Source organism: Archocentrus centrarchus, chromosome 20 (genome assembly GCF_007364275.1).
Source record: "Archocentrus centrarchus isolate MPI-CPG fArcCen1 chromosome 20, fArcCen1, whole genome shotgun sequence".
NCBI lineage: Eukaryota > Metazoa > Chordata > Actinopteri > Cichliformes > Cichlidae > Archocentrus > Archocentrus centrarchus.
The window spans coordinates 3,784,803-3,809,828 of NC_044365.1; the positions used below are offsets into that span (position 1 = coordinate 3,784,803).

Consider the following 25,026-nt stretch of genomic DNA (forward strand, 5'->3'; position numbering starts at 1 on the left):
CAATATAATAACTCAAGTTCTTCCTACATATCTAAATACAGCACAGCTGTTTAAGCAAAAATGATTGTGAATAAAAAAAAAAAAAAAAAATTTACCTTGGCTTCAGCTAAGATGTGATCATGCTTCATTTTAAGGGCCATTCTTCTCCCCTGTTGATAATGGGCATCCTTGGGGTTAAAAGTGTATGTTTCATTGCCATATTTAGTTGACAATCACACTGGAGATGATGAGATACAGATAGATAAAGGAAGACAGGCTGAGAGACTTTGTGATAAAGTGCAAGCTAGCCATGGTTACACCCACATTAGCAGGTTAAAAAGGTTAGCCAAATGTGATTTCTGTCTTAAGGGACTTGCTTAAAGAACTGTTACAATGCTGATTGTGATGCTGAGCCAGTGACTGCATTATTAATCATTAACCTAAGTATGAACCAAAAACTGACAATGACAACAACTTAGTTCATAATGTCACAAACATACTGACCCCACTCCCTCACCTCAGGTAAACCGATGCTAGCTCATGCTGACACTAGCAAGCTAGCAATTAATCAACTTATTGAAAACGTTAGCCATTATCACGACCAAAAACTAAGTCATTGGTCAGGGAATAACGGGGTAAAACATGCAGGCAACTGGAAAGAAAGCCCTCCACTATAATATTTAAACTGACAGCCATGCAATTTACCTGGACAGCAATCCTAGGAACCACAAGTAAGCCAGCAGTCTGAGAGCGAAGTGCTCTGTTGGGGTGATATGGTACTATGAGGTCTTTGAGATAAGATGGTGCCTGATTATTCAAGACCTTGTATGTGAGGAGAAGGATTTTAAATTCTATTCTAGATTTAACAGGGAGCCAATGAAGAGAAGCCAATATGGGAGAAATCTGCTCTCTCTTTCTAGTCCCTGTCAGGACTCTAGCTGCAGCATTTTGGATCAGCTGAAGGCTTTTCAGGGAGCTTTTAGGACAGCCTGATAATAATGAATTACAATAGTCCACCCTAGAAGTAATAAAGGCATGAATTAGCTTTTCAGCATCACTCTGAGAAAGGATGTTTCTAATTTTAGAAATATTGCGCAAATGCAAAAAAGCGGTCCTACATATTTGTTTAATATGTGCATTGAAGGACATATCCTGGTCAAAAATGACTCCAAGATTTCTCACAGTGTTACTGGAGGCCAAAGTAATGCCATCCAGAGTAAGTATCTGGTTAGGCACCATGTTTCTAAGATTTGTGGGGCCGAGAACAAGAATTTCAGTTTTATCTGAATTTAGAAGCAGGAAATTAGAGGTCATCAAGGCCTTAATGTCTTTAAGACATTCCTGCAGTTTAACTAATTGATGTGTGTCATCTGGCTTCATTGATAGGTAAAGCTGAGTATCATCTGCGTAACAATGAAAATTGATGCAGTGCTTTCTAATAATACTGCCCAAGGGAAGCATGTATAATGTAAATAAAATTGGTCCTAGCACAGAACCCTGTGGAACTCCATAATTAACCTTACTGTCTGAAGAAGACTCCCCATTTACATGAACAAATTGGAGTCTATGAGATAAATATGATTCAAACCACTGCAGTGCAGTACCTTTAATACCTATAGCAAGCTCTAATCTCTGTAATAAAATGTTATGGTCAACAGTATCAAAGCTGCACTGAGGTCCAACAGGACAAGCACAGAGATGAGTCCACTGTCAGAGGCTGTAAGAAGATCATTGGTAACCTTCACTAATGCTGTTTCTGTACTGTGATGAATTCTGAAACCTGACTGAAACTCTTCAAATAAACCGTTCCTCTGCAGATGATCAGTTAGCTGTTTTACAACTACTCTTTCAAGAATCTTTGAGAGAAAAGGAAGGTTGGAGATTGGCCTATAATTAGCTAAGACAGCTGGGTCAGTGATGGCTTTTTAAGCAGAGGTTTAATTACAGCCACCTTGAAGGTCTGTGGTACATAGCCAACTAATAAAGACTGATTGATCATTTTTAAGATAGAAGCATCAATAATTGGAAAGACTTCTTTGAACAGTCTAGTAGGAATGGGATCTAATAAACATGTTGCTGGTTTGGAGGAAGTAACTATTGAAGTTAACTCTGAAAGATCAACTGGAGCAAAAGAGTCTAAACAAATACCAGCAGTGCTGAAAGCAGCCGAACATGAAGAATAATCTTTGAGATGGTTATGAATAATTTTTTCTCTAATGTCTAAAATTTTATTTGTAAAGAAATCCATGAAGTCACTACTAGTTAAAGTGAAAGGAATACTCGGCTCTACAGAGCTCTGACTCTTTGTCAGCCTGGCTACAGTGCTGAAAAGAAACCTGGGGTTGTTCTTATTTTCTTCAATTAATGATGAATAGTAAGATGTCCTAGCTTTACGGAGGGCTTTTTTATAGAGCAACTCTTTTTCCAGGCTAAATGAGCATCTTCTAATTTAGTGAGACGCCATTCCCTCTCCAGCTTTCGGGTTATCTGCTTTAAGCTGTGCGTTTGTGAATTATACCACGGAGTCAGGCACTTCTGATTTGAAGCTTTCCTTTTCAGAGGAGCCACAGTATCCAAAGTTATACGCAGTGAGGATGTAAAACTATTGACGAGATAATAACAGATGCCAGGACTCTGTCAGGTGGCTGTTTGAAATGGCTTAATTAAATTTAATAATTGGGACTCCTTATTCTGTTGTATTGTCGCATTCCTGTTTGATAAACGAACATGCAGGAACCTGGGGGGGGGGATAAGCTGTTTTTTTTTTTAAGGTTCCTTCAACAGCTGTCAGGTATAAGGTATCCCACCCTACAGCACACTGTTTCAGTCTGGAAGCACCATTTCCAAAATAGTTTATTCAATATGACGTGAAACCAGTGACAGAGCATAAACTCAGCTCATTCAGGCTTCTTTTTGAACCTGCTGGACATTAGAACACATTCACTTCCACCTTAAGTCTCCAGACTGTAACCCTCATTCATGTTTCCAGGCTTTTAAACATGTCTTCTGGTAAATGCTGAGAAAACACTGAAGAACTGGAAGTCCACCCAGAAGCTCCTGAACCTTCAGAGAGAAGTTTTCTGTGAAGCTTCACTGAGAGCACAATAAAAGCAGACATGAGGACAGAGTGGTTCAAACATCATAATTTAATTCTAGTTCAGCTACAGCACAGTCTAAACAACAACTTCACTGCTTCATGCATTACACAACGTCTACAGTAAAATCAGGCTGGATTCCCTCAGGCGGCGCGTGACTGAGACCGGGGGAGGTCACCCCGGTTTGTCTCAGCACGGCGACATGAAGGACCCGAGCCCAGCTTATCGGTCTACTCCTTCTAACACAAATGACCCACACGGACACTTGGTACCATGGTTACGAATGATAATCAAGAAAAAAGCTCGACGAGGTCCTTTAAATTATCATCAGCTCGTCCAAACACACAAACATTGGAATCCATTTCCTGAATGGCGTCATCTGAAAATTAGGCAATAAAATAATTATAACAGCATCCTGTACATGTCGGCTTTACCTCATTATTTTACGCAGTAGAAAAAACAGCATTTTGGTTTTCAGGTGCGTCTCATTGGAACAAATACAAAAGCATCAAATAAAGTTTCTCTAAGGATACGTGAAATGTTACGTTTGACCCTGTGAGACGCAGCAGAGCATAAAAAACCCTCAGATGTGACTTACAGCACCACAGGGGGCTTCAGTGGTCCCTGATAATCCTGCAGTCCTGGTGCAGAGCGCCCCCTCCACAACTAAGGCGGTACAACACGTGTGACAAAGTAAACAAAGAAAAACAAGAAAAGTTGGCCAAACGTGAGCAGCAGTGCATCATGGGAATTCTTAACATGGACTCACTGCTCACTTCCACCTCCGTATGTTTATTAGACAGAGTAGCTCTGCATGAGTCACAGTTAAAATCCTCCTTATTCATGAACTGCAGACCCTCAGTTCCTGAAACGTTTTTCTCTTTCAATTTGCCAACATCAGGAAGCCTGCCGAGGGGCAGTACCCACTGATAAGTGTAAAGAGAAGTTTGAAATGTGAACATGTGAGCAGAAGAGCCTTCATCACATCAGCCGCTTCCTCAGAGCACTCTTAACTGTAAAGACAGCAAAATAAAGTATCTGACTCTGAAGGCTGTATTTAGGAATTAACTGCTGAATCAGACCTCCACACCTTCACCTGAGCTCCGTCCCTGGGTGCAGATTAGTGTCCTACAATTTTTCCAATTTCAGTCCAATATGTATTCATGAAGATGCCAAAAGTTTAGTTTTGCCTGAATTTTTGAATTATTAAAGAATCCTTCAGACAACAGAAAACATGGACGAAGCTTCAGAAAATGAAGTGAACCTGTATTCTACCTGAAGGCCACCAGATGGCGACAGCCGTGTCTGCAAATAGACTTCCTGCCTTTAGGGGTCTATGGGGAAAAAGGATTTCTGACCTCTGACCTCTGTAAACACTCTCAATGAGCTCATTTGGGTTACAGTGAATGAGAAATGGAGGCCATTATGTAAATATTGATCACACCATGTTTCACAGGAGGATTATCTGTGGAGTGAAACCACATCCTCATTGACTACAAGTGTGTCAGTCACAAGTCATTAGCCAATGAGCATGTGGTTTCATAGTCAGAGCTGCCCCTCCTTGGCACACAAAGCCAGCCAATCACAGAAGCTCCCCGGTGGAGGGGATAAAGATTAAAAAGCTGAGGTTTCATGATGAAGATGATCAGATGATCTTCTGTCAGGCCTCGGTTCAGCCCAGAACAGTGCAATCAGGCACGGTGTACCGCACCCCTCTAAATATTCACAATAACTGAAAATGATGTGACAGATCTCTGAATGTGTATCTGGAGACCTGGCATCAATCACAGCTGTTCTGTGTCATTTTCCTGCCTCTGAATAAAATCAAATGGAAGGTAAAAAGTAGATTTCTGGTCTCCCGTGAGTGTCTGTACCCCCCCGTGTTCCTGGTCCCTGTGCCTTAAGCTGCTCTTCAGTCTGCTGATTATCTTCATGTTTCTGCAGGGGTGCATCCACAGATCAACATGTACAACTTTTTTTTTAAACCAGAGCCAATCAGAATGTGGGTTGTTGTCTCCACCTGTGGGACGGGAGGAAGACTGATGACAAATTCCAGCTCTGGCAGGAACGCGTCCTCACTTTGAATAACCATGAAAAACAGAGTTTGCTGTGCGTCCCACGGGGTCAAACGGAGAGTAGCTCCCGGCGTGGACGATACAATCAGAGAAATAAAGTTTCCACAGTGTTTCAGAGTCTGAGAGGACGGCAGCAGCACGACTGTGCGTCTCCGCTCTGCCTGACCGAAAGCTGAAAGTCATCTGCAGACGGGAAGTAAAAGGGATGAAATGTGAAAAATAAGGCCCCTCAATAACTTCAGGTTGTTTCAAACAAAGGGGGAAAAGAAGAAGAAGAGGCACCAAAAAGTCGAGATATCAAAAATGCAGTCTGTGGTACGAAACGTTGGATTCTTGAATTTTATAAAAACAAGACAGAAAAAAAAAATTAAAAGAAAAAAAAAGGAGCAGCTACATCATCCTGGAGGACGTTCCTGACGGGAAGTGGCCGAGATGCTGCTTCTGTCTCCGCCCACGCTTCGTCTTGTTGCACCGCCTGCAGGACACAACAGGAAGTACACATCAACAACAACACTGATGAGGACCCACGCGAGGAACCGCCTTTAATTTAGTACAAGAACACATCAATGTATCTGAAAATGATTCATTTAAACGTTCTAGTTACACCTTCCTGCCTGGGGGGGGGGTCATTATGAGGCTTCATCAGACACTAAATTAGAGAAGGAAGAAAATTGAGTTCTGAGGAGTTCTTATGCAAAATGGGAGGTTCAGTCATGTGATCATAATCACAAGGCAATAGGAGCCCTCTCAGTGTTCTCGGGTCCCAGCTGTGAGAGACTTTTAGAGCTGCTGTGTTGTTGTGCGGCAGACACACACTCCATGAACACTCTGCAGGACACATTCTGAAGCAGTTTGTCAGAGCTGCTTGTTAATGGGGAGTTTGCTGATGTTTTTAAGTGTTTGTGGTGCTTCAGTGATGGTTCAGCCCACCGTCATTCACCACCCCACCCCCTAATGTGTAAAAAACAAAGACACAGACATTTGTTTCCATATTTTTGGATTTGTGAGAGGTGGCATGGTGGGCCCTTCATCATCTGCCCCCCATTTTGATCTGGGAGAAACAACCACGTTTGTTGGGTTGAGACACTTTGCCCTAAACGATTCCTGTTTTAGACTCTCGGGCATCACTGAGATTTGAGGAATTTGGAGGACAAGTCAACACCTCAAACTCATTGTTGTGCTCCTCAAAGTATTCCTAAACCATTTTTACTTTGTGGCAGGGAGCACGATCCTGCTGACAGAGGCCACAGCCAACAGGGAATACTGTTTCCATGAAAGGCTGTATATGGTCTGCAATAGTGTTGAGGTGGGTGGATGGTAGACATGGATGCAGGATCAAAGTTCTCCCAGCAGAACTTTGCCCAAAGCATCACACTGCCTCTGCCGGCTTGCCTTCTTCCCATACTGCAGCCTGGTGTTCTCAGCTGTTCCTCATGTAAGTGATGAACACACCCAAACACCAGATGTAAAAGAAAACATGATTCAGCTTGAAGAAAAAGGCAAATGGACTTCTTAAATTTTGTTTTATGGTGATCAGTGTATGATGAGGAATTATGGACAGCTGAGTCTGAGGTAGTAAAATATCTGCAGGTCATACCGGACTGATATGAGCCTGATTAAAGCCTGCAGTGATGTGTGTGTGTGTGTGTGTGTGTGTGTGTGTGTGTGTGAGTGTGAGAGAGAGAGAGAGAGAGAGTACCTGGTGAAGCACATGACCACGGCCACGATGACGGCGATCTGAACAGCTCCGATGATGGCAGCGATGAGGACATAGTGCAGCTTCTGTCCGCTGGGCACCACGTACAGGATGTTAAAGTCCAGCAGCTGATCACACTGAGGCCCACCATACGCTGCCTCACACCTGACACACACACACACACACACACACACACACACACACACACACACACACACAGAGTCAGTGTGTGTGAGCAGTTAGTTGTGGACATTTCACAGGAACATGCTGAGAATATCACATCAGTCATCAGAATAAGCACACTAATGATGGAGCATACATTTCCATTGTTATGCAGATGCACATATTAAACAAATATGTAGGACCGCTTTTTTACATTTGCGTAATATTTCTAAAATTAGAAACACCCTTTCTCAGAGTGATAATGAAAAGTTAGGGACAGAGAGAGCAGATTTCTCCCATATTGGCAGGACTCTGCTGTTACAGCTCAGCAGACTCATTGAAGGAATCAGTGATACAGACTCTCTGCTGGGGGAACATGTGCAGCTTGTTAAGCTGTTCCTTCCTGAAACCTCTGAATGAAGTGTAAACTCTGTGTCAAGCTGTCACAGGAATGTGTGTGTATTCATTTTGTGTATAAAATGCTGTTCTACTTGATTCTAATCTGCTGAGTCTCTTTCACACTGCTGCAACAAACACCAAGAATATCTGTTCAAGCAGTCACATTGATTCCTTTGATCTCTGATTTCCACATTTCCTCATCAGGCTGTGGGACAGAAGCTTTATTGTTGGAATGAGTCCGGTTTAAAGTGTCAGCGCTCTGATGTGCAGTCATCAGCACTGAGCCACAGAATCCATCCATCCATTTCCCCTTATTCATTTCAGGGTCACGGGGGTCTGGAGCCTATAGGGGGAGAGGTGGAGTACACCTGGCCAGCCTGTCACAGGGACAGGTAACCATTCACACCTGTGGGCAATTTAGAATCACCAGTTAACCCCAGTAGCTGCACGTCTTTGGACTGTGGGAGGAGACCCACGCAGACACAGGCATAACAGACTCCACAGGAGAGTTTTATGTGGTGGGGGTGAACCCAGACCTTCTCACTGTGAAGCAGCAGGATTACGTGCTGCGTAATCCTTTATTTTAAATTGAATATTTTTTAATTTGTTTTCACAGGTTTTTGATCAATTAAAACAAAACAATATGATTTTACTAATTTTTCCACCTTCCTGATTTATTGCAGATTTTAAATCTGGTTTTTATTTGATCTACTTTGTAAATTGTAGGTTTTGCTTCGTGCTTGGATAAATTAACCTGCACATGAGGTCAGAGTGGGGGCTTACCTGCAGGTGGGCAGGTTGTGTCTCATCTCACAGTGACCGTGTTCACAGAACTGGGAGTAGTCATCAGGACAAGGGGCGGGGCTATCTTCAAACTCCTCCCCCTCACCAGGTTTGGATGGTGCTGGTAGAAGTGAAGAAGAAATGCGTGATTTATGATTGGCTGTTGCTGTAAGATGTGAGTTGGCTGAGTGTGTGGCTGTGTGTGTGTGTGTGTGTGTGTGTGTGTGTGTGTTACCGTAGATCTCTGGTTTGGTTTTGATGCTGTCGTCTTTCCTGTTTTTATCTGAAACCACAGAAGAAGAGTTTTTATCATCAGTTTTCAATCATTTAGACTTTCATCACAGATGGATCTGTGTGATGTCATAGTGAGCGGACCCCCCCCTAATATAGTCATCTCACAGAAGCCCCACCCACCTGCTGTTGAAACCTTCTTAAAGGGAGGGTGGCATTAAAGGTAGAGGAGGTCAAATGTCAGAAGTGAGGGGCTGCAGGCCCAGCATGAGACACAGAAGGATTATTTTGAATAGTGAATCATGCAAAGCTTCTTCTCTGCTGATCTAACCAAGAGGCTCAAAACTTGAAATATTTGAGTGTGAAATGTCTGAACCTGTTTTTGATGTTTGACACCAAACGATTCACAGACAGTAAGATGCTGAAAGGTTTAAATCCAGACTGTGAGTAAATGTGTTCGTGTTCACAAAGATTCACAGAGGTGAGTTTTAGTTTGATGAAGATTAAACGGCTTCAGTCACGTTTTGTTCCTGAGTGAAACGCGACAGCGTCACATGACGGTGAGCATCACTGATCTCAGACCTGCTCCTGTGACTGATCAATGAGACGTCCTGTAAGAGCGAGTGTGTGTTCACGTCTCCCTGACTGATGAGAGCGAGCAGCGAGGGAAGAGGACGCTTAAATACAGGTCAGTGACTCACACACACACACACACACACACACAGACACACACTGTTCTGGCTTCAGGGTGAAGCTCCATCAGCACAAATGTTCCACTAATGTTGGAGAGACGTTTGTCTGCCTCATTTGTTCTCAAAGGAAAGAAAGTCGCACGAGCTGAGAACAAGTTCCCGTAACATTTATACTAAAAAAAACTGGATTCCTATTTTTAAAAGATTAAAATAAGATTATTTCCATGTTCAAAGCTGTGTTTGAGTTCTCAGAGTGTGTCTTTATGCTGCCGTGTCAGAGGAAACATGAAGCTGAATTCAGGCGCTTTCTTTACTAAACAAAGCAGAGATGAACTGATTGATCCGCACTCTGAGAGTCAAACATTTTATTTTGTCAGATCATAAAATCTAAAAATGTGACTTTTTTTGGTTTGAAATCTCTGCGTCGAAAATTTTTGTGTTTGTTTTTGGCACTAAATAAAAACACAGTCAGGTGATCTGCTGGCTGAACTGTTGGTGGATGAATTCATAGAGACGCAGAATAACTAAGACAGCAAGAATCAGCTGATCAGAGGCAGAGCTTAAAGGAAACCTGCTCCGTCCAAACTCCAGGTAAGAAGAGAAGAACAAGTGGAGAAAGAAAAGGACAGAAGAGGAGGAAGATGAAGCAAATTAACACGAAAGAGAAGAGAAGAAAGAATTCAAAAAGAGGCAGAAAAAAAAGGGGACAAGGAAAATGTAAAGGAGTAAAGAAGGAAGCAGAAAAGGAAGAGAAACAGGAAATGATCAGGAGGAAGACGAAAAGTAGCAGAGAAAGATGAGGGAAAAAAAAGACTATGAAAGAGAGGAAGAAAAAAGAAAAGGAAGAAGTAGCAAATGAAGAAGAAAAGGAGGAAGAGGAAGGAGAGAACAAAGAACTGAACATGTGGAGCAGGAGGTCGTGGTGTTAAAATGTGACCTGCTGTTTGTTCAGCCAGCTGTGATAATCCCTGTGTGTGTGTGTGTGTGTGTGTGTGTGTGTGTGTGTGTGTGTGTGTGTGTGTGTGTGTGTGTGTGTGTGTGTGGATTGGGGTCAGGTCATCATTCAAAATAAATGAACTGAAACCTTTTTCTACCCTTTCCCTCCTCACTCCCATCCTCCTTTGACTCCTCTGATCCTGCCTTCTCTCCTCCTCCCCCTGCCCTCCCCCTCCCCCTCTCACCCCGTTCCTCTCCTCTCCCCTTTTCCCTCTAGCCTCCCCTCCTTCCTCTCCTCCTCTCCTGCCTCCTGATGCTTTTTGTTGTTCTGATGTTTCTCAGCGTGGATGAGGATGATGATGGGTGATGATGAAGATGATGTCTTTGTTGTGTTGTAATTAGTTGTTACCATGGCAGCGTCCGACGTGCTTGATGTCGATCTTGAGCTGCTTGAGGCAGGACGCCTCCCGGACGTGGCAGGGGGTGTCGTAGGTGACGCCGTTGCTGCCGCATACCGGGTTATCGTTGTGGCCGTTACACACGATGTTACACATGCACCTGCGCGCACACACGCACACACACACACATACAGAGTAAACACAGGATGAAGTCACAGTGCTCCTGTTTGGGGGGGGGGGGGGGGGTGCAGTTGATCATTTCTGCTCCATTCACTCATAAAAGTTCTTCCTCTGGTTCAGGCTCAGTTTAACCTCCTCACAGTGTGTGTGTGTGTGTGTGTGTGCATGTGCGTGCTCACAGCAAATCCTCAGAGTCTTCGTCACACTCGGCTCCAAACTTGCAGTTTCCACATTTGGAGGTCTTTTTCCCGCGCCCGGAGCCTTCATCGTCTGCAGACACAAACATGCTGAGCATCCTCATCAGTTTCAGTCATTTTAAAACAAAGCAGAGCAGATATGAAGCTGTTTACCTCCATCTCCAGATCCTGAGCCAGCATCTGACAGACACACACACACAGATGTTCTGATGTTAGTGTCACTGCAGGAAATTAACTTTTCCATCTTCAGTCGCAGTCTGCTCCGATAACACCCACCCCCACTCCGATCTCCAGCTCCAAAGGTGGACGCTCATATAAACGTGTGTATGATTTCAGTGTATGTGCATTAACGGCTGTCTGCTCTGAACACTGAATACGTGACGGCACATTCAGACTCATTATTGCTGGAGTTGAGCAGCTTTGCATGATTTACAGATCAAAATAAACCTTTATGAATAAGCCATCATATTTGGATGACATCACACAGACACAGAGACCCTCTCAGCCTCCCCCCATGAAGCTGTTATGAAGGGAAATTATCTACAGACCAAAGCTGTTTCTGTATCAGCTTTCTGTTTATTTCTGCTGGGAAGGTTTAACATGGAGTCTCTATGGGGACTGTAGCTCCGCCCCCTAAACTCACAGGGAGCTCATAATTGGAACCTTTGTTCATGTTTAAATGAGCACCCACACTGGGACAGGAGACGCTGTGATCATCACTTTAAGCTGATCTTATGGACGCAGTAAAGGCGGCGTAATTAGATCTGAACCTCCCGGCGGCTGTGATCTGTCCACCTGCTCCTCACTGACTACATTTATCAAAGCCGGCCATCAGTGAGTGTCTGAAACCTCACATGTGCTCATTATGTAAGCAGCAGTGAATGGGTTAACAGGTGTGTGAGTCTGTGTGTGTTACCGTGGTAACAGGGTCCATCTGACACGATGCTGATGGCTCTTTGTTTCTTGCACGCGGCTCTCCTCAGGAAGCACTCGTTCTGGTACGTGTCTCCATTTGAGCCGCACACGGGGACGTACTTCTTATGGCACTGAAAACACAGAATAACACAGAATAACTTTATTCACCTGCAGCATCATCGCTGCAGCTGCTGCTGCTGCTGCTGCTGCAGCTGCTGCAGCTTCAAACAGCTGCAGTCACAGCTGGACACATGGATGTTTTCAGTGTTTGCAGACCTGTCCATCAGCACAGGTGGAACCACAGGCTGTAAAAGACTGTCAGAGCCGTCCACTGGTTCTTGTCATTTTTTAAGTGCTCTTGAGCAACAGTTCTGCAGCTTTCTGAAGGCCTTTCAAAGTTTTATTCGGACTTTGGCTGCTTTTTCCCTCATTTTCAGTCTGATCAGTAACTGACTTTATCCAGAGGAATGATTTTTTCCTTCTTAAGCCACTGAACTCTGAATCATTCAAACATAACAGCTCAATTCAATTTGATTCAGTTTTTTATATATTGCCAATTCACAACAACAGCCTCCTCGAGGAATTTATATTATAAGGTAAAGACCCGACAATAGCAGAAAGAAACCCGACAATCAGACGACCCCCTGTGAGCCAGCGCTGCCGGCAAAGACCCGGCAGGACCCGAGAGCTGCAGCTGTGAGCGCTGCCACGCCGGCTTCATGATCTGGATGCTGCTGCTTGGATCCGGTGAGGGGCCAGTGGACTCTGGCTCTGCCAACTCTGTGTTAATGCTGTGTAAAAAGCTCAGAACCATCATGTTTCAGTATGGCAGGTTTAATAATAGTCTCCACTGACAGCATTTGTATCACTGACACACTGATCAGGACATGAAAGCCGTCTATTTTCAGAAGTCACAGTTTGAGCTCTTTAACAGCAGTGCGTGATGCTGCGCGGCTGCATGCAGCTCATTATGGTCTGTTTGCTGCTCAGCTGATGCTGTGACAGAGTGCAGACACTTCAGTCTGACTCACTGCATGTTTGCTGGGCTTCATTCTTACTGCATTGAGTTTATTTTGCTTTATTGAATTTATTATGAATGTTATGCTCACATTTTCACAGTGTTCTTTGGTATTTTCTGTACATTTGTAGTTACTGTAACACATGAATTTCCAAACCTTTAGGATAAATAACATCATCCATATACAAACATTTATTCAGTCACATCTATGGGACTGATCACCTCCCCACTAAATGATTGCAGCTGGAACGATACTTGAGCGCAGACACAGCACAGTGGAGGCCACACCCACCACCATGTAGGAGCTGCAATGTGTACCGCAGCCTCTAGGGGGTGCTGTGTGAGGCGTGCGTGACTCACGTGGAACTGGCAGACACACTTGATATCGGCACCGTTCTCGCGGCAGGTTCCTCCAAAGCGACATGTCCCAGCATCACACACACGCAGGTCGCTCTTCTTCTCTGACAAATCTGAAACACACATCATTATGTCATCATTATATGACATCATCATTATCATCCTGGGAGTGAAGGTTTGGTCCCAGGAGAGGGGGACTTTTAATTCAATTCAATTCAATTTAATTTTATTTATATTGCACCAAATCACAACAGTCGCCTCAAGGTGCTTCTTATTGTGGGTAAAGACCAAAAATACAATAATACAGAGAAACCCAACAATCAAAACAACCTCCTATGAGCAACCACTGAAACGTGAACCCTCCATTGGTTACGCTGCAATAGGCCTAAGCTGCTGTGGGTTCCCATGTTCATATCCTACTCTGCATTTAATCATTAGTTATTATTAACCTCTGTCTTCCCCCTCAGCAGATGACCCCCCCTCCCTGAGCCTGGTTCTGCTGGAGGTTTCTTCCTGTTAAAAGGGAGTTTTTTATTCCCACTGTCACCAAGTGCTGCTCATAGGGGGTCGTTTTAACTGTTGGGTTTTAGAATAGAATAGAATAGAATAGAATAGAAGACCCCATTTGGTCCAAATTTCAGCTGTGACGGCCTCACATGGACTCTAGAAGACTTTGGTATACAGAGGAGTTCACGGTGCACTCAGTGACTGCAGGGTGCCCAAACCCTCAGCCCTCCTCCACTGTGCTGACAGCTGCTCTGAGGCGTTTGTGCTGAGTGGCTGAGTTTGGTTTCCTCCAAATTTTGAAAAAAGAGATTAGAAGAATGACTGAATCTGACTGAATACACTTCAAATATCTGCTCACAGCTTCCTGTAAAGTGTTAAATTAAAGGCAGCAGCCTGTTCAGCACCGACTCTGATGGTATTTAAGTGATATTAAAGTGGAATGATTCCTCTGTGCAGCACGAACGATCCTCCAGCAGCTGTGGACATATTTCAGTCTGTGGCTACAACACACACACACACACACACACTGGGAAACTCTGACAAAACAATACATATAGACTGACAAACACACACACTATTATCCAGGGTAGTAATTTCCTGATGGCAGCTGATTGGTCGGCGGCCCTCGGGTTGGCCAATTAGAGCTTGTAATTACAGGGGCCGTGACCTCGGGCTCCCCTGTAATTAGTAAATACCTCAGTGTGCTGAGCCAGCTGACACACACACACACACACACACTGCTGTGGGGTGGACACAATAACAGAAACAGTGTTCTCTGCTGTTGTTTAGCACGGCTTGTTAAAATGGCTCGGCCCGTGAGCTCTGCCGTCCTCCCGGGTCCGGCTGCTGCATTAAAGTCCAGAGCACACTCGGTGGTGCTCATCGAACCAGCAGCTCGGTTACAGTTTATTGTTCTCGCTCTCTCTTTGTTTCGTGTGTTCACATTCACGTGCTGCTGAGGCTGATGGGAGTTTTGTGAGCTCTCCTGGTGTTTGCTGATAACCTAAAATATGATCCATCAGTAACTGTTGTTATTCCATGTTGCCCTCCTTAGGAATCCAGCTCGATGAATAACGAGCATACATTAGGAACCAGCACTAACAGGAAGTGGCAGGCAGACTTGGGCCACAGTGGCCCTGGAAGCCTGTCCTGCCCACAGATGGTATGAAAGATGGCCATAGCTGTCCTGAAGTCCTGCTGCAAAGCCACGGGCACGAGTGGTGGACCTGACTGTGGAAACAGCAACCTCATTCGCTAACCAACGAGCACGCCACCGATAATCCGTTCTTCTTCCCACTGAGAAACTAAAGACTCGCCAGGAACGTTCCTGCAGCTCAGGGCAGAGCGCTGGTTTCCCAAAGACTTCCAGAGGCCCAGACATCGCCCCCTGATGGCCATTACAAAGACAGCAGGTTGAAGACGCCACTGAGTTTGCTTCACGGCTCAGATCTGGACACTACGTCCATGTTTAGACCATCTATGGGCGTGCCACTGAGCAGCCATCTTGGTAACACCTTCACTCAGGTAGCTGGGGACCTATTCTGATGTCTCTGTGTTAACGAACTGGAGATGCACATCATTCTTTTTACACCTCTTCTTCTGTATTTGTTCACATGACTTTGACCTGAGTTGTATTTAAAGTTTAATTAAATCCCATCAAAAATGTTTTTCCAGTTCACTGAAGTGCAAATTTGTTCCATTTATGAATAAATACCCAGGATTACAGTCATTCACTGTGTGCCACAGCGTTGGATGAACATCAGTGCATCAACCAGTGACTGCTGGTATTTTAATGCTAAAGAACTGTGTGTGCAGCTCTGCACTAACTACAGGAAGGAGGGGCCACCGTACAGCTCAACATCTGCTCTTAACAAGTTCATCATTTACAAGATGAGTTCTCATGAAAGCAGAAGAAAAAGGAAAAAAAAGACCCGGTCAAAGGAGCGAGATGGAAACAAGACGAATGTGAAAAAACTTAAAACTTTCTGAGGTTTTATCATTTGGGGAAAAAGTGAAACAAGCATTCGATGAACCGAAGGACAGTTTGGTAAATGTTCAGTGCTGACGTGGAGCTCACAGGGTTAAACTGTGTGAACAGAAGGACGAGCAGAGCTTCAACATCCTTCATCAGCCTGCACTCCACTCTGTCCTCCTCACATTCAAACCGGTGACGACACAACCTGTCAGCTCTGCACATCCTCTTCCTCTGATGAGTTTCAAACAGCTCCTCCCACACACACACACACACACACACACACACACACACCCTATAGTTAGTACGTTCTGCATCAGCCATCAGTTGCATCAACAAGCGGCAGCAGCTTGTTTACAGGGTCGAGCAGGTCTGCAGGGACCCGTCAGGAGGCTCTGTGGGAGCCACAGTGAGTGAAACCCTCCCTGCATGAACTCACCAACTACACAACCTGCACACAGCTGTTTGTGGAATGAGAGCGACGCAGCTGGAGAACAACGAGAGCCTCAAACCAAAGCAGCAGCTCAGAGTCCTGTTTGTGCGTTTGTGCCTGTTTTCAGCAGATGTGGCAGCTGAGATCACACACTCAGTGTGTCGCTGCATTAATGTCTGAACATGTTTGAGTGGCAGCAGAATGAAAACATGCAGAGAGCAAAGATCTGCTCAGGGTTAAGTTTGGTTTCTAACACTCATTTTCTGTTTGAGCGACCACAGAAACCAAACAGCTGATCTGTGATGTGAACACAAACATAAAGATCCTGGAAAACATATCAGGGGGTGGCAGTGATTTTTTTTTTTTAACTAAAACTAAATAAATAAAATCCATGTTCAATGAAACTTTTTTTAAATGAACAGACCAATCATTACGTCTGTAACATGTGCAGCAGGTCCATGAAGACCAGAGTTACATGAATGACTGTTCAAAATCCAAAAACCTGAATAAATCAGCTGCTAATTTAAAAACATTAAAGTGAGGAGCTGAAGGAGGGATGAGGCCGTTCTTCATGAGCTGGTTTTTGGATGTTTGCAGCTGTACGCTGAGCTGTGTGCAGCTGCTAACTCGGTCAGGTCTGATCTCAGTGGAACTAAATTAAAGCTAAATAATTCATAGAGTTAGAAAAGCTCCAGTCGTTCTCTTCTTTAAATAAAGACCTCCCTGTGATGGAACAGCTGAGGGTGCGCAGCACGATGAGAGGAAGGACTCCAGGTGAGCTGCAGGTGCTCGGACCATCAGCTGCTTATGAAAGAGTTATGGACTCGTTTCTCTGGAGTGATTAACGGACCGACTGATGGTCGCAGCTCGGGGGCAGAGCCTGCTCCCAGTCTTTATGCTAAGCCAGGCTGACCACCTCCTGACCCGAGCTCTGCACACGACACGGAGCTCAGTGATGAGCTCGCTCCAGGCCATTTCCCACAAGCCTTTGCTTCCTTTTGTATTTCAGCTTATAATCATTAAAAATCACCTTCCAGACTCTTCAAAGCATCATCCAGACTAGCAGAAGCATTTTAACACAGGGGTGCAGTTTCTGCAGTTTTTGGAAACGTGTTCAGAGTGAGCGCTCTTTGCTTTAAACGTCACTGTGAGACGCTGCGCTGCAGGAGCTGCTGCTGATCTGAGACAGACCAGTGAGGCGAGGACCGACGAACCCTCACCCTCTCACGCCCTCATTATCTCTGCAGACTAACACTGACTACACACACAACACAGCAGTTACTTTAAAGGCAACACACTCTCCTATAAATCAGACCCCCCCCCCCCCCCCCCCCCCCCCCCCCCTCTGAATCTGGGGCAAAACTGGTGGTTTCAGCTCAGGAACTCTGCTAAAGGTCGACTTCTTCTCTCATGGTGGTCTCAGCTGGTTAAAGCATCCTCCACCCTCTGTCTGAACCTCACTGCTCTCATGTGTCCTGCTTTCTGCTGTCAGAGCGAGTCACCGGTTCATAAAAGAGTTTCTGCGACGGAGTTTAACAAAAAAAAGGTCGGAGCTTCTGGAAATAGAAATCAAAGAGTTCTCCTTTAGATCCTAAAAAAGCTCAAACAGGCTGAACTGAGACGCTGCAGTTATTTCAGGTCCGTGTTTCTACTTTTAGAGGAGAACAGTTCAAAATGAAGCTCTTCTCTGGTTTTCTTCACATCCACAGACCGACACCAACTCCCATTTTATCCAGTGCTGGGAAGAATCATAGGGACTATTTTCAGTGGCGGATTAATCCACTACATGGGCCCCAATGAGTATTTGGAGCAGCAGGAGTGTTTGAGAATAAAGTCTACAGATCCTCATCTTCTTCCTGTGGATCATTAACTAATAATACAGCAGCATTATTATTGTGTACTCAGGATTATTCATTTTTCCCTTTTCAAATAATTCTTTTCTTGTTGGACAGAGAAACTTGGCTGAGTTTGGGATTCAACTTATATAAATTATGAATTACAGACTCATCCATACATCTTCTGGTTAGCTCAGGTCATGGAAGCAGCAGACTAAGCAGGTATTCCAGAAGTCCGTCTCCCCAGTAACACTTTCCAGCTGATCCTGAGGGATCCCGAGATGTTCCCATGCCAGACGAGACCTCTAAAGTCTCCAGCAGGTGCTGGGTCTACCCTGGGGTGTCCTCCAGTGTGGGGGTGCCCAGAAACCCTCCAAAGGGAGGAACCCAGAAGAGATCATATTCAGATGTCTGAACCACCTCAGCAGCTCTACTCTCAGTCCCCTGCAGATGTCCGAGCTCCTCCACCATCTTTAAGGCTGAGCGCGCTCTCGTTTCACGACCTCGCTCTGCGGTCATCACCCAGGTGAGGGTCGGGACGTAGATCAACTGGTAAATCGAAAGCTTTGCCTTCAGCTCGCTCATATAACGCCTGAATTACTGCTGCACCAATCCAGCGCTCCACCTGCTGCTCCACCTGACGCCATCACTCATGAAGAAGCAGCCAAGCATTCCTCCATCTTCCAGCTGTTACATTAACCTCTGTAACACCTGGCTACAGCTAACAATCACCCTCACTGTGCACTGGTCTCATTATCTCCTCTGATACAGTGATGGAGACAGTATTTGAGTCACACGGGGAAAGATCTGCACTGCAACACACACATTACTGAAATGTGTGTAATCAGCGTCCTGAAACTTCCACAGCATTCGATCACCATCACTGTGAGCTGTTTCATGATCACTCACTGGCTGTTCTTCAGAAAAACACTGAGAAAAGCTCTGCTTCCTGCAGCTTCTCTAAGTTACTCAGTTTAGTTTGATTTAAGCCAGAAAAACAGACAAACTGATTTCCTGTCAGGACTCCTGCAAACATCTCAGCTCTGATGTTTCTGAGCTGCTGGGAGGAGACGCTCTGTGTGGGAGCTGTGCTGGGATCCTGCACTCGGGTGGATGACTCATTATGACATGAACCTAAACACTGCTGCAGACCACCTACAGCTCCTCGTGTCAGCGCTGGTCCCTCAGAGCAGAGGCCTCTTTCAGCAACTGCAAACATTGTTCAGGAACATTTCGAGGAACACAAAGAGTTCTTCAAGGTCGTCTGCAGATCTCACCATGTTCCCATCCATGGAGGCTCCACCTCACAGCTGTGTAAAGACCTGCTGCCAAAGTCTCAGTGACCACAGGACACGTTCAGAGTCTGTGAGTCCATGACTACAATGGCTTTGGTCCCCATGGTTAATTCCCCCATTAATAACACCTGTATGAGGGGTGAATATAGTTATAACTCACCTGTTTACGTTTGCATTGTTAGGGGCGTGGCCTCTTTGACTGACAGGTGTTAGCAGAACACCTTCTGTCCAGACAACAGTCACCTCAGCTTCAGAAAACTAAGATGGTGACGGCCTATTAGCTGAACTAGAGTTCACAAACCCGTGTGCTCTGCCCATCTTTTATATACAGTCTGTGGTTTAAACCACTATCTGCTGAAAAATGTCAGCGTGGATGCAGCTGCAGTTTGATGTGTCAAATATATCCCAATAGATCCGTACACATATGGAGCTCCATCCCAGCTCTATAACTCAGCCTCGCCCTGCTTCTCCACCCTGTAATTAACCCTGAAATAGAGCCTGGTTATAGTGAGGAGTGGTCAGCGCACACACACACACACACACACACACACACACACACACACACACACACACACACACACACACACACACGAGAGCAACATGGCCGCAGCTTCAGCAGGTGAAACATCTGTTCAGCATCCTCTGGCCCATTACATCACAGCTCAGGTGTGTCATTACCTTTGTGTTTATCGTACCTTTGTTGACATGACAACAGAAACATAAAGATGAGAAAGGCTGGGTCACCTCTTGAGCTGCACTCCACTACCCACTAAGAGCTAAAAAGGGGATAAATAAAGAGGACTACGACCTCTGACCTCCTCCACAGGAGCCCTCAGTCCTCAGGTGTAAACAGGCTGTGAGTGTGTCTCACCTGGGCAGTCTTCTGCCCTCCCCGGGCCGCAGTCCACACCGCTGCGGTGGATCGAGCTCCGGACGGCGGGGAGAACCAGCAGAACCAGCAGGCAGCAGAACCAGGAGAACCGGCACACTGGAGCCATGATGGAGGACGGAGAGAGGGGAGAGGAAGGGAAAGGTAGAATAAAGAGCGGTATGAAAGGACAGATGGAGGAGAAGGTTGGAGGTGTGTGCAGGAGCAGAGACGGAGCACAATGAGAGAGAGAGAGGAACAAAAAGAGGCAAAGAGAGGAAAACTGAAATAAAAGAATCTGGTTTTCCTGCGTCCTCCTTCAGTGAGTCCTCGATGCACAGATGAGCGCAGGAGAAAAGAAGAACATTTAAACCCTGCAGCCCAAACAAAAGCGCTCGAACCCCCCTTTGTCCATGTGTTTGCGCTCCTCGGTCTCAAACTCCTCGGCGGCTCTCAGGAGAGGAGCTCCAAGGAGAAACCGGCTGGAAAAACACGGAGCACGGCTGCAACACGAAGCCCAGGATAACAAAGCAAAGCAGGGCCTGGGGCTTCACACGCCGACCCCCACACCTCCACCCCTACAGCCAGTCTGCTCACAGCCCGGACTCAGCCTCCATCCCCCAGCCCCGCTGCCTCGTACTCAAACCGGCGGGGAGAGTCGCGGACCGCCGCGGACACACGGATCCAGGTAGAGGTCCCAGCGGCCTTCCGGCAGCATCCAAGCCGAAGCGGAGTGAAGGTGCGCCGGGAACGTGGACGGATGCGAGTTGGTCGGACCGGGACTCTTTTTTTGGTCCTCCTGCTCCGCTCACTGAATCATTAACAAAGGCCTGGCTCACGTGACCTGCAGGAGACCACTCCCACTCCTACACACACACACACACACACACACACACACACACACACACACACACACACACACACACACACACGCAGGGGTATCCCTGCATGCTTTGCAGCTGACCTAATCTCACCGTCCCAGAATAATACAAATAATAATAACTGCAAAAATCGCGTCACCCCCGCTGCTGGGAGTGTCTACACCTCTGCAGGTATCCCCCCCCCCCCCCCCCCACCCCTCCCAAAAAAAATCAAAACACTGAACACTTTCACATGCTGACCTGAAGGTGGCGCTAGACACATGTACCTTTCATCTCGAGGGGAGCATGAACCAGCAGCAGGGGTGATGCAGCCGCTTCCACAGGTGCGTGAGTTTCACCTGCGGGCAGGTTGACGTGACAAAGGCCACGAATAATCTGCAGCACAGGGGGGGGGAGGTGGTCCTCCCTGTGAGACACTTTCTCATTGATTCGGACATTCTTCAGAGCATTTAATGAAGTCATGCAAAGTTCACCCTCACACTGCGACCATCGTCAGCATTAGTCAAACAGTCCAGCAGATACATGAAATGTGGGCACAGTGAGGTTAAACCCACCTGACCCTCACAGTAAGCTGTTTAAAGAACTACAATAACTTTCATAAAATTAATGTGAATATTTGCAGAGTTACAGATTAAATCCACACGGATGGGTCCAAATTTCGCGCTGTTTAAATTTGTTTTTTTGTTCATAGTGTCTGGCCCCTCATAACCCCGTAGGTTCAGCAGATATTCGTATGGAAGTTTCTGGGCTGAAAATGAATATTTCAGTTCTGCTAAAAACCTCAAACCTATTTGACTCAGAGTCACAGTCTGAGGTCTGAACCAGGTTTCTGTGAGCATCAGTGTGATGATCCTTCACAGGCTGAATGACCTGCAGCAGAAAACAGCACTCGTACCCTGGATCTTTGATCTGTTTCTGATTATTCACTGGAGGAAGCCTCACAAAGTGCATTCTGGGTAAATTTTGAAGGCTGTATCAGCATGTGGGATAGGTGTCTGCTCTGAGCGGGTTTTATCAGACAGGCGCGCAGCTGTATACTTTCTGAGCTGAATGCGGACACATTTTTACCCCCTCCCCCTCCAAAAAAAAAAAGAAAACAGCTGTGCATATGATCATATCAAATGCACAGCTGTTAAATACAGCACCCCTATGCATTGCTCAGATACTGGCCCCAGAGTCCGTCTACAGTCATATTTCAACAGAAATATTCCCTCTGCTCGGATTAGCAGACCTGTGTGTCTGCAGCTGCAGCTTTGAACCGTGGAGCAGCCTCTGTGTTCACTCTGTAACAGTCTGACTGACAGAAGGTCCTGGAGAAGATCTTCAGCTTGTGGTGCTTTTATTTTCCTTGTATTCAGTTTACTAAAGTTTGGAGACCAACAAACCATGAAGACCACAACTTTAGATTAGCATGATTTAAAGACGCAGTGTTTCCTCTCCTCCTGCATGTCCAACAGTCATAACAAAACCTTAACAGAAGCTGACAGGGTTTATTTTGCTTCACTGGTTTGTGTTTGAGATAAAATCAATCAAATCACACAATCACAGCGTGACAGCCGCACAGAAAACCTCACAGATCTGCAGCGAAGCGTGAAACCTGAGCTTTAAATCAGCATCCTCAACAGCCTGTTAGTGACAGGCTGCAGCCAGCAGGGGGCGCTGCCTGCCTGCAGGAACAAACAGTGACCTGCTCCTTTAGAAATAAACACTGATCCTCCTGAAAACTCACGAGGATCAAAATGAAAACTGAAATTTATGGTTATCATTTTTTGTTTGTTTAGATGTTTCTTTACTGATCAACAACATTCAGGGGAATTATTACATGTTCTCCTCACATAATGTACTTCTGGAAGTCCTAATATACTAAATTTATTAGGATGAGCTCCAATAAAAAAAGACACAGAAAAAAACAAATTTCATTTCAATCTTTATGCATATGTTCAGTAACACTGTTAGTATTGCAGTAAAATCCCCTGGCTCCTCTGTGGCACCGGCTTCAGCCGCCTGCTCTCTGAACCACAGCAGGAGCTCTGAGCTCTCTGTGACATCAGTGCTTCTCTCAGGACGTTCATACTAACACAGATCAAACCTTCAACCTCACCGACATTCAGATTTACAAAGAGTGAACAAAGTGATGACGTTTTGGTTAGATCTGTATCCAGAGTCTTTACCATAGTGAGACAGGGCACATCTTCGCAACCGGCCTACGTAACATACATGTAACACGTTTAGGAAACAAAATGGAGTCAGTGGGGCTCATTCACTAACGTGTGAGTGGAAATTGTTGAAGTGAAGCAGAGGAAGCGATGTTGGAGGAGAGAAGCTGGCAGCACTGAAGCAACAAACGCAGGAGACTGAAGAAACGCAAACAATCCTGTCAGAGGAGGAAGTGCTGCGAGAACTTCTACAACCCACACTTCCAGCAGAAGCTGTTAGCTGTGCACCGTGTGTGTGTGTGTGTGTGTGTGTGTGCTGTTCAGTCAGATTGTGTTTGATGAAGATGAACATCAGACACTTTTTATTAAGACTCCTTTCAGATGTTCTTGATTTTTCTTGCATCTGTAGGAGCTGCTTGTCAGTAAATGAAGGTGGTTCTCATTCCTGGGGTGTACAGTGATGCAAAAACTGGGGTTTCATAGTTAAACATAAGGTTCCATCTGGTGACCCACCAGGTTATCAGCTCATTTGAACCCAAACTGTGAGCTTTTCCTAAACCCAACCCGCCGGTTTGTGTCCCAGGATCTGACCTGCTTCCATCCAGGACACAGACCAGTCTCCTGGCTGATGAAGCTTTTTTCAGTCTGAGAGCTGAAATGTTAAATGAAAGCATGCAGAGACATGGACCGACTTTCAAATCATTTCCATGACAAAGTGCAGAACAAACAGCAGCTTTTCTCTGACTGTGAGCTCAGCGTTTAGCCTGAGGACACGTTTGCTCGGTGGATATCGATTCACACGCTGTACAGAGTACATTTAATCCTCATCCTCAGGGCGGCGTGTTCTCCTCTAAGCCATCTGGGCTCATTAGTTTGCCCTCCTCTCTCCTCCTTCATTCCCAGCCTCCTCCTCCTCCTCCTCCTCCTCCTCCTCTCAGTGAGGTTAAACTCTCCTTGAAGAGCATCAGCAGACAGAAAGCTGAGCTGCTAGAGAGGCACAGCAGAGTTTTCTCCAGACAAAACAGTGTGCTGTGCCCTTTGACCCCCAGTAAACATTCATTCATTAGATAATCATTTCCTTCTTCATATGCGGATGTGTGTATGTTCAGCAGGCTGATGTGTTTTTACTAAAACCAGAGTTGAAGCTGCAGAAAGGAGAAGTCTGGGAACGTGCTAAGCCCCGCCCACCAGATGAACACAGGCTTCTTCTGGTTTATTAAACGTATCTTATTGCACATGTTTAAATAAACTTTATTGATACGGCTTTTTCAGGATCCACATTACAAAGTGTTTCACAGGAGCAACAGAATAAAACAAAAATTAAATTTGGAGATTTAAAGAAATAAAATTTAGGATCAAAGAATATCGAAACTCAAATCTATAAAAGTACGTTTTAAGGCACAACTTAAAGAAATGCAGTGATTTCCTCAGTGAAGGCTGCAGAGCCTCAGAGTGCACATGCTCTGTTAGATTTCAGCTTCAGGAACAGAAAAAGAGTCCTCAGAGACTTTCCCTCCCTCTTCCTCCTCGTCCGGCTCACCTGGTCTGAGAAGCTGCTCGCACCATGATCCTGTTTAAAAAGCTGCTGAGGGGTCCTTCAGCTCAGCTTTAAAATTCACCCATCCCTACTCCAATTCACACACACGATTCATTCACCAGCCCCTTTATTAGGTACACCTGTTCAACTACTATATTCAGCAAATCACATGACAGCAGCTCTGGGTGGAGACATGTAGACATGATGAAGATTACCTGCTGGTGGATCAGCTGATGCTGCCCAGCTGTGTCATCAGTCCATGTGCTGCAGCAGTGTGTCACACACACACACACACACAGTACCTGTTACCTGCATCATCTTCTGGAGTTTCTCTCACCAAACTGGAGCTCAGACTTCTTGGTTGGTCTGTTAGCGCAATTAAATCCAGAGCAAGTCAGAGGCCACGCCCCTAATAATTCAAACTGTATT

The 25,026-nt window shown here is 45.5% G+C and overlaps 2 protein-coding genes across 2 annotated transcripts in view; one reads left to right on the forward strand and one right to left on the reverse strand.

Moving 5' to 3' along the window:
* The window catches only part of LOC115799317 (melanoma receptor tyrosine-protein kinase-like), a 278,847-nt gene that overhangs the window by 205,720 nt on the left and 48,101 nt on the right, over nucleotides 1-25,026 (forward strand). The window lies entirely within an intron of this gene.
* LOC115799339 (tomoregulin-1-like) lies at nucleotides 3,108-20,847 on the reverse strand. Its single transcript, XM_030756451.1, has 10 exons — nucleotides 20,027-20,847; nucleotides 13,117-13,226; nucleotides 11,740-11,869; nucleotides 10,977-11,003; nucleotides 10,806-10,896; nucleotides 10,458-10,606; nucleotides 8,425-8,472; nucleotides 8,190-8,310; nucleotides 6,849-7,010; nucleotides 3,108-5,624 (listed from the first exon to the last, which is right to left on the reverse strand). Exons 1-10 carry the CDS (start codon nucleotides 20,151-20,153, stop codon nucleotides 5,540-5,542), a joined length of 1,050 nt encoding a protein of 349 aa, XP_030612311.1. The 5' UTR covers nucleotides 20,154-20,847; the 3' UTR covers nucleotides 3,108-5,539.

Excerpts from the sequence above, each read along its gene's own strand:
- LOC115799339 (XM_030756451.1), bottom strand. The coding sequence starts at position 20,153 with ATGGCTCCAGTGTGCCGGTTCTCCTGGTTCTGCTGCCTGCTGGTTCTG. Across the intron at positions 11,870-13,116 it reads AGTGTGTCTGCCAGTTCCAC|TGCCATAAGAAGTACGTCCC; the intron begins GTGAGTCACGCA and ends CTGTGTTTTCAG. Across the intron at positions 8,473-10,457 it reads GCACGTCGGACGCTGCCATG|ATAAAAACAGGAAAGACGAC; the intron begins GTAACAACTAAT and ends CTGTGGTTTCAG.